Source organism: Sinocyclocheilus rhinocerous, unplaced genomic scaffold (genome assembly GCF_001515625.1).
Source record: "Sinocyclocheilus rhinocerous isolate Xijiao unplaced genomic scaffold, SAMN03320098_v1.1 scaffold584, whole genome shotgun sequence".
Lineage (NCBI taxonomy): Eukaryota > Metazoa > Chordata > Actinopteri > Cypriniformes > Cyprinidae > Sinocyclocheilus > Sinocyclocheilus rhinocerous.
The window spans coordinates 1109153-1119395 of NW_015630348.1; the positions used below are offsets into that span (position 1 = coordinate 1109153).

Below are 10243 nucleotides of genomic sequence, written 5' to 3' on the forward strand. Positions count from 1 at the left end.
GGGTAGGACACTTGAGATTACATTTTCATCGTGATACCGCGTGATAACTGTAGCAAAATGCAGTGTGAATTTCAAAATGCATTCTGAGCCAAATGTGCAGCAAAAGGGTAGCAAAATGGTGATTTAAATGTCTTTTATTTTTCTTAAATGCATTGACACTTACACTTAAGACGTTTCAATTGCATTTTCATTAAATACCCCGCAATAATGTAGTTTAAGTCAATGTGGATTTTAAAATGCATTCTGGATTTTAAAATTGTGTCTCACTGTTGCCCACATTCTTGCCTCAAGAACATTTGGGATAAAGTGGAAATGACTTTCTCGGTAATCAACACTGAGCCACATGTACTTCTGAATGGGCTTAACTTTTACTGAACCCAGAAATGTTCCTTTAAGATGCACTCAGTATGTTTCTGTGTGGTTTGCGGTTCACTCACCAGGCTGTTGTAGTGTTGTGTGCGGTCTGTGCCGGGCTCTGTGTGTCTCCCATCAGGCTGTGTCTGATCTGACTGCAGCTGTGTTCATGATGTTGCCCTTGAAGTTCTGACGGAGCTGTGTGTTGAGCGGGCCGTCCGTCCCTCTCCTCCTGTCCGTCTCCGTGCCACTGACCACGGGCCTGTTTCAGCCAGCGGCCGCCCAACCCGCACTTCTCCAGATAAACCCGGCACACCTCATAGTTCATGGCCGAGTAATACAGAAAATCAAGAGCTAGCAGCACCATGACGAAGAATCCGTAGATCCACACGCCGATTAATGCAGAGTAATTGCTGCGACAGAGAAAACAGGGACGAATAAGATGCACTTAACATTTTATGTGGCCATAAACAAATGTTTTTATGATATACAGAATCAAAAAACCTTGCAAAGTGGATGGAAACTCTTTAGCAGTATTAGTGGTCTTATAAAAGCTGAAGTACTTCAATAAATTCAAACTTCATTAGCATTATATGAGGCATTTAGTGTTAATAAACCGTTTTACAGTTCCTTCTGAGTATAAATCCCTGCCCAGACTGAAAGAAAACTTTCACTTTTTGATGAAGCACAGGCCTTGTGCTGTCAGACAAGGCCACAACTGACAAGGACAATATTGAGGTCTCGATAATGTATGGTGTTATTAGAACTGAGAGCAAAGGGGAACAGATGTCATGTGTGTGATATCAGATCTCTTTGATGCTGGTACCCAGAGTCCAACAGTATGGGAGTGAAACTGGATTTGGCAAGTACTTAAAGCTGAATTACTGACTAGTTTTAAACAAATTGCAATGTAATACATGCAATAAAAGGACCCTCACTTTTTTGTGTGATGTGAAAAAAGTCAAAGAGTTTCAAACGGTCTGCTAAAGCAAAGTCAACTTTGATTAAGCGGAAAATAGATCAGATGTTTATCTAGGAAAATATAATTTTTTTCATTGCTACAACTCCAGAAATATCTGGAGACATACTACTGCCGAAAGAGATTTATGAGGACAAAAAGCAAAGTGGGTCACAAAGTTTTTGTAAAGTGACTGGCTTTGTCTCATATGATGCAAGATGTTTGCCACAAAAATGGTAACAGTATTTAAAACGAAAATATTTATATAAAATATTAAAATGGTTAAATTAATATTACATTAAATATTAAATTACATTTATTAGGCTCTTATGATTTATTGAATTGTGAATATTATGCATTATAGATTTTAATATTTAATGTATAATAATAATAATAATAATACTGGTGACATACTACTGCCAAAATGGATTTAGGAGGAACATCATAGGTGACTGGCTTGCTTCATATGATGCTAAATGTATGCCAAAAATATTATGAATTATAGATGTACTACTACTATACTACTACTACGACTAATGTCTACATAACAAATCAATTTAATTTAAATGTTTTACTTTTATTTAATTTAAATGTTTTACTGCAAACAGTGCAGGGCATTGTGTCACTATTTGTGTGAAATTATTTATATAATATTTCTGCTAATCAGGGCTTGACATTAACTTTTTTGCTTACCAGCCACTGTGGCTAGTGGTTTTCCAAATTTACTAGCCACTCAGCATTTTCACTGGCCACAATTTTGTTGTTGGGAAATTACCTTTTTTATTAATAATTACACTTAATATAATAAGACAATATAGGGCTGTTACCAATCAAATGAAATCAGTATCTACGAAACCTATCTTTCCACTGCAGAATAAACAGAAATGATTGGAGTGGCATTCAGATGCCACACACAGACGTAAATGTAGCTGAAATGTAGCACGAATGCATTTACACTGCAAAATTATAACAGCATAAATAATGTTGTGAGCTTGCATTTAAAAAAAAAATTTAAATATACAAATATGAAATGTTTGAAAAAATGCAAAGATAAGTTACTATTAAAGTAAACCTCCAGTAGGTGCCAGCAAGTGACTGTCTTAATTAATAGTCATTGAAGCATGCCTTCAAACGATTCGTTCAGACGGCTGATTCATTCAAGAATGAAGCAAGTGCCTGTCTTTATGAATGGACCACTGAATCATTGACTCAAATGATTCAAAATTCAAAAACGCGAATCATTCAGTAACAAAACACCGATGTGTGTTGCTCAGAGATGCGCGACTGTTCTGCTGTGATCTTTGTTTGGAACTGTTTTCATTAACCAAATCGAGCAAAAACAGTCAACGTTGACAACATATCCTTTCAATAAATTCTAATTCAAATATTGAACTAAAATGTATATTAACTACTCATTTTAACTCTTGTATAAAATGCCAAATTTGCAATCGTGCTTTTCAGGGAAAACTTCACTCTCTTGGTCGTGTCATGTTGCTTAACTAGGCTGTATGTTATAAATATAAAAACTAAGTTACATTTTTATGTTTCTTCTTGTGTTCATTTGTTTTAATTTCTCCACGAGAATGTTTCACATACAGACAGGCTGCGTGAGCCTCAACTGGCGCGATCTTATTGTTACTATTGATATCCATTATCAATTACCGTTTACAGCGAATGTAATAAAATCAGAATCATTCTCGCTGAAATTTCAGTGCTTCCCTAATTAGTTGTTTTAATCAGATTAGTTGTCCGGCCAGGCAAGTAAAATTCTCTTCTTTCACTTTCCCCTTCAAAAAATCCACTTGTCCCAGACAAGCATCAAAGTCGAGCTCTGTTACTGTATATAAAATTCAACCTGCCAAAGTGGCTAGTAGAAGTGACTGTGTTACCCGCCACAGCTGAAATTCACCCGCATTTGGCGGGTTGGCGGGTGTTAATGTCAAGCCCTGATCGTGATGAATCGTTTGACAGCACTAATAACGTGAAATGTTTCTTGATTAGCAAATCAACATATTAGACTGATTTCTGAAGGATCATGCAACACTGAAGACTGAAAATACAGCTTTGAAATCACAGGAATAAATTAAATTTTAAAATAACATCTATTTTTATATATCCATTTTCTATTAATATTCACAAGTACTCACATTACTTTTTTTTACTGTATTTTTGATCCAATAAATGCAGTCTTGGTGAGCATAAGAGACTTTTTTCAAAAACATTATGTTGCTCTTGGTTACAAATTGTGTAGAGCAAAAGCTCAAAAGTCCATTTTGTGAACAACAAAAAAAAATTTGTCAGATATTTTTTAACAACTGGTTCACAAATCTGAAAAATTCATATGATTTTGAAACCTTATCCAGTAATTAAAAATGACTGATAAGGTCATGGAAAATGTATTGTTTGGAGTGCAGGAGGCCTGCGTACTGAAAAAGGTAAAATTATTCATGCTGTACTTGAGAGTAATTTTAAAATCAAACACATTGTCAGCATATCAATGTACTGTAGCATATTCAAATTCTACTTATGAGAACTTACAGGTTGCCAGTTGGCTGAATAGGTACATTTATAGCATAGTTTGCATTGCACAAAAATTTATATTTTACGTCTGAATGACTTTTTTCATTCTTTCCCTTTCATTCATTTTATCACTCCAGCTCACTTTTTGGACAGCAAAATAAAAGGTACAGTGCTTTCTTTCATCAACCATGTTCTGCTTTCTGTGTGAAGTCCGGAATAAAAATGTATCTCTTTTTTAATTATTGTTTTCTTAAATTCCTCCTTAATCATGTTTCCATTGAATGCAAACGTTTATGAAATCGAAAAGCAGATTCACATATGTAGACCTTGCTTCATTAAAAAAAAGAAAAGAAAGGGGGAAAAAAGCAAATTTCAAAAGCATTCGAGCCAACCTCTAATCGAGCTCTTCAACAGTACAATGCAAATATCATGAAATGTCATATTTACTGAAGAGAGGGTAAGCCACAGCATATTAGGTGTGTGTAACCAGCGGAGGCTGCCTGGGCTGTCTGTAGAAATGACACTAAACCACTGCATACCGCAGTATAACACCCCATGTTTAATTCTTTTCCCTGAATGTCTCTTCATGATAGCAGACTGGATAGGATATAGAGGTAAAGGTCATGCTGCCCTGAAGAGAGCATGTGGCTCTGACCCCTCTGTCTCTCAAGCATGACTTTCATTATGTCTATGTACCGTGTATTAATGTGTCCCCACATGTGTTTGGTTTCAGGTTTCCTGTTTTATACAGTGTAACTGTAGGCATACACAGACACACACAAAATCATCAGTCAGTCCATGCACATATACACATTCGCATTACCCAAATCCCCATTGTTGTACATCTCACTGTCTCTTAATGTAATATTTAGCAGCTGCTAAGCTCCTTAATTTAGCATTTCCTCTGTAATTTCCTTTGACTTCACACTTTTCTGTGACAAAGGATATGATGGAGCACTTCAGTATACTGTCTGATAAACTCTCTGCACTTGTGCTGTTCAGCTCAGCATGCTGTTAATTCACATGGACACTGCTAGATGTGTAATTTTATAGTATTTTTCATAAGAACGTTCTTTTAACTTTATAAGCTGCTCAGATTTCTCATAAATATTTTATGTATTTTTTTCCTTCTTTTTTTTTTTGCAAATCATTTTGCCTTGCTGGTATTTAGCTGAATTTATGAATCTATTCTCCTAGAAATGGAGAACAGAAAATAATTACATATAAGCACATATTTTGTCCAGCTGTTTCATGTGAAATTACAGCTGTCCCCGAGTCCTGTCCGATGTCTTTAAAATGTCAAGTTCCAAACGTTTGACTGACTAAAACACATTCACCGTGTTTTCCCCTGTATGTTTATGCAGTTCTGTATGGTGAGTTCTTCACCCCTTTGACACGTTCTAGGATGCTGATTGGTCGGTATGTATAACTGATTAATTTGTCCCGGTAGATAGCTGTCCAGGGCTGTGTAACAACAACGGCAGGTGCATTTTGGACCAGAACGGATGGCACTGCCTCTGCCAGTCGGGATGGAGAGGGGTGGGGTGCGATGTCGCCATGGAAACCCTTTGCTCTGACGGCAAGGACAACGAGGGAGGTGAGAAAAGGACGAGAAGTTGGGGGCTAAACAATTGGTGCTCCCACTTCTGTATTAAAAATGTCTACTACTGAATATGTAGTCTAAAATCCTTTGCTGTTATTTTAGATGGTTTGGTGGACTGTATGGACCCAGACTGTTGCATTCATAGCACCTGTCAGGGTCAGACGTATTGCCGCGGGGCTCCAGATCCCAGCACAATGCAACACCTCAGCTCACCTTCTCCAGACGCTCAGGGCTTCTATCAGCGCGTCAGCTTTCTGGTAGCTCCGGGGGGCACACATACCCTACCAGGGGAAAACACATTCAACAGCAGGTTAGGAGATCTTGAACTGCTGAAGAACAGCCAACTAGGTTTGGATTTAGTAAGAGTATTGGGACCTATTCTACAGTGAACTAAAAAAAATGTTGCTTGAAGGGATACTTCACCCAAAAATGGATAGTACCACAAAAGAACATTTCTTTTTTCTTGTTGGACTACAATGTTTTTTTAGACCACATTGACTTTTATTGTAGGAAAAATCATGTATCTTCAAAATATCTTCTTTTGTGTTTCTAAAGATGTTTGAGTAAATGATATCAGAATTGCCATTTGTGAGTGGACTATCCCTTTAATACTTACAATCTAGCTTAGAAAACTGTATTTTATTACTTTTTTAATAATGTTAAAACATATTTTATGATGCCATAAAATAGGTAGTTTCGCTGTTTTAGGAGATTAACGTTATTTAATGATTTCAACCATCAAAATTGTTTAATATATATACAGGTGCATCTCAATAAATTAGAATGTCGTGGAAAAGTTCATTTATTTCAGTAATTCAACTCAAATTGTGAAACTCGTGTATTAAATAAATTCAATGCACACAGACTGAAGTAGTTTAAGTCTTTGGTTCTTTTAATTGTGATGATTTTGGCTCACATTTAACAAAAACCCACCAACTCACTATCTCAACAAATTAGAATACTCCATAAGACCAATAAAAAAAAACATTTTTAATGAATTGTTGGCCTTCTGGAAAGTATGTTAATTTACTGTACATGTACTCAATACTTGGTAGGGGCTCATTTTGCTTTAATTACTGCCTCAATTCAGCGTGGCATGGAGGTGATCAGTTTGTGGCACTACTGAGGTGGTATGGAAGCCCAGGTTTCTTTGACAGTGGCCTTCAGCTCATCTGCATTTTTTGGTCTCTTGTTCCTCATTTTCCTCTTGACAATACCCCATAGATTCTCTACGGGGTTCAGGTCTGGTGAGTTTGCTGGCCAGTCAAGCACACCAACACCATGGTCATTTAACCAACTTTTGGTGCTTTTGGCAGTGTGAGCAGGTGCCAAATCCTGCTGGAAAATGAAATCAGCATCTTCAAAAAGCTGGTCAGCAGAAGGAAGCATGAAGTGCTCCAAAATTTCTTGGTAAACGGGTGCAGTGACGTTGGTTTTCAAAAAACACAATGGACCAACACCAGCAGATGACATTGCACCCCAAATCATCACAGACTGTGGAAACTTAACACTGGACTTCAAGCAACTTGGGCTATGAGCTTATCCACCCTTCCTCCAGACTCTAGGACCTTGGTTTCCAAATGAAATACAAAACTTGCTCTCATCTGAAAAGAGGACTTTGGACCACTGGGCAACAGTCCAGTTCTTCTTCTCCTTAGCCCAGGTAAGACGCCTCTGACGTTGTCTGTGGTTCCTTTTCCACGACATTCTAATTTATTGAGATGCACCTGTATATCGATATCTATATCATTCTAAGCTTCTCACGGAGACACATGGCTTAATATCCTGATAATGCCTCTATTTCATGTCTTATTTACCAGTGGCATAACATATTAAAATGTATATGCATAGAAAGTCCTTCTGGCTATACAAGTAATTGTGATGCTGATGTGTTGCACAAAATTTCCCACAATCTTAAAGTGTTTGTAACATTTTGCGGTCGTAGATCTAACAACATGGGAAAATAGAGCAAGCCACACTCATACAGAATAAACAATAGGGTTTTCCTTTTTGATCGGAATTCAGAACTTCAGTTTCCCTTTTTGGAGCCTCCGTGTTGTCCTATCTAATTTCTGCTGCTTTCATATTGCAGATAGAAAAGCTATCCACTGTTGGTATGATTTGTACCATAAGCTAACGTACCATGTACTTTAGGAAATGATTACTTTTTCCAGTGAAAAAAAATTGAGCGCCTCACCTTTGCACCTCTTCAATTTGGAAACTTGAGCGAATATGTTCTTTGCCCTTTGGTGTTTTTGGACAAAGTTAACAATATGAACATTGCTGCTTGTCTTCACTGCCTTAGAATAGGAGCAGTCAAGAAAAACTTGTTAGAATCTCTTGATATTTGGCTGATGAAGCTTTTGATTATGCCTTGATGAGGAAACTTCTCGTCCCGCCCATCTGCCCTGAGGTTTCTTTTGTTCGCACAGTGAGAAATTATCACACAATTAGTGTAAAGATGCGAGATTGCAGGTCAGCCACTAAATGGTGCTTGGTAAAATAATTTGTGCAGTAATTACGTCTGTTAAGATTATCAAAACAGAACGGCAGAGGAAGGTCAGGTGCAATGGATTGAGACATTTTATAGTAGATATGGACATTTTATATATAAAATCTATGAATTGTATATACAAAATACCAAATTTAATGCTGCTTTTTAATGCTGCTTGTTTTTTAACAGCCTGCTGACCTTGAATTTCGACGCTGTGAACAGCTGGTTAATCTACCTTTGTTTTCGCTCAGAGCCATATTCACATGTTTTTGAACGTGTGTTTATTTAATAGCCTGGTGTCCGTTGTGAGAGGACAGGTGGTGACCAGCGACGGCACTCCACTGATTGGGGTGAATGTGTCCCTTCTGCATTACCCCCAGCAGGGTTATACCATCACCAGACCGGACGGCATGTACGTACAAATATGTTTTACTCAGACACAGACAAGCACATTCATAAACACATAATTATGCTAATACCTATCCTTAAGATAGTCGGTGAAAAAGCATTTTGCATAGTTTTATGCAAATTCATATTTACATCTCGCTGCTTCCCACACAAGTCAAGTCAAATCAACACAAACAGGCACATTCTCAACCCTATGTCAGTGATACTGTCACTCAAAGGCAGCACATTACAATTTGACCCATGAATATGTCCTTTTATGATCCTTTTATGAACCAGAAAGTTCAATTTACAGATCACATTTGCATATATTGTTTTTTGCATAGCACACAAAATCTCCACAAATTATACTTGTTTAATTAAACAAATGATTAAAATACTAATATATATATATTAGTGCTGTCAATCGATTAAAAAAAATTAATTAATCACACGTTTTTTTCTGAAATTAATTGCAATTAATCCCACCTAACATTAAAGTTTTAAAAAATACTTTTACATTGCAATAATTTCACATTTAATCTTCAAATTAATGTAGAAACAACATAAAGACAGTATATTTTTAATATGTGTATAATGTCATCTTTTATGACTGAAGGACAGTATCACTGATACCACTGATGTCTCAAGGAAATTTTCCCCCTAATATTTAACCATTGACTAGCCATTCAACATTACAAGAGCTATCAATTTTAACATTTATTAGACTACTTAAAATAACTTCGAATTTAAGTGAACTTAAAACAATCTTCACATAAACCCATTAAAATAAATGTCATAGTTACCTGTGCCCTTCAGCAAGTAGGAAATATACAGAATTTGAATAAAGTTATTAAACTCTAAATTAAACAGATGAATCCTTAAAGCTACAAAATTTATCGATTTCCTCTTTTTTCTTTTGATCTTTGATTAATAGACATCACAGCAACTGGTTATTAGATTTTTTTGGCTGCTGTCCCTTTAAGAGCTGCCGTGACGCGGATCTGAAATGCATCTCTTTACCTATTCTGACATCAGAAAACAACCACATCAGATCTTAAAGTCTCTAATAATAAGTTGAATTTGGTGTGTTAGATGAGGGAGACAGTGCTGGGCTGTTCCAGGACAGTTTGGAAAACCACTGCATTTCAGAGACATGTTCTTAAATGTGACTCATATAACAAATACATACACGCACAGTTTAAGGCAGCTTTAATTGCCTAATTGGTCCAGGTAAGGGGCGGAGTCCTGGCGGCCGCACGCGCTCCCCACTCCGGTCCGGGGCGCGAGGGGCGGCGGCTTCTTTCAGTGGCTTCGTCCTTCTCTCTGCCCACGGCGCTTGAAGGGATTAGACGGCCCGGCATCCTAGCCCGACGGCCGTGTAACGGGTGCGGTTCTCGTCCGGACCACGGGTCCGGCAGCTCCCGACTCTGGCGGCACGGGAGTCCCTCTACGCACCCTTCCTGGACCCACGAGGACGAGGGTTTTAGTCGACAGCCTCAACCAACCACAGGGTAAATGACAATAGACGAAACGTCACTTACCCCTTTTGTGGCTGGGAGGCGGTCTCCGACGTTCCTCCGTCCCAGTCCGGGTCTTCACTAGCTTTTGCGAGCGAGAGGGGATGACGTCATCAGGTGTTCCCCAACTGTGCTGTCTAGGCTCCGCCTTGCCCGCATTCTCCACCAATGTCACGGGAGGAGCAAACGACAGACACAGTGGGTGTGGCGTCAGGCCTCGGAGAGGCTATTATTAACAAAATAATATAACAACGTGTCCAGGGAAAAAGGGGAATCAAGTGTCCAAAATAAAACAGGGGATCTGGTGTCCTCGTCGTGCTGAGGGGTTCGTGCAGGGAAGGGCAGTGGTCAGGAAGGAAGGGTCAAGGTAAGGGGCGGAGTCCGGCGGCCGCACGCGCTCCCCTCTCCGG

The 10243-nt window shown here is 38.3% G+C and overlaps 1 protein-coding gene across 1 annotated transcript in view; it reads left to right on the forward strand.

Moving 5' to 3' along the window:
- LOC107740124 (teneurin-3-like) overlaps positions 1-10243 on the forward strand; it is a 133406-nt gene that overhangs the window by 84573 nt on the left and 38590 nt on the right. Inside the window, exons 13-17 of the mRNA XM_016552441.1 lie at positions 3970-3996; positions 4426-4446; positions 5283-5429; positions 5538-5745; positions 8222-8341. Of these exons, the coding sequence (XP_016407927.1) occupies positions 3970-3996; positions 4426-4446; positions 5283-5429; positions 5538-5745; positions 8222-8341 (523 nt within the window). The remainder of the gene's footprint in view (positions 1-3969; positions 3997-4425; positions 4447-5282; positions 5430-5537; positions 5746-8221; positions 8342-10243) is intronic.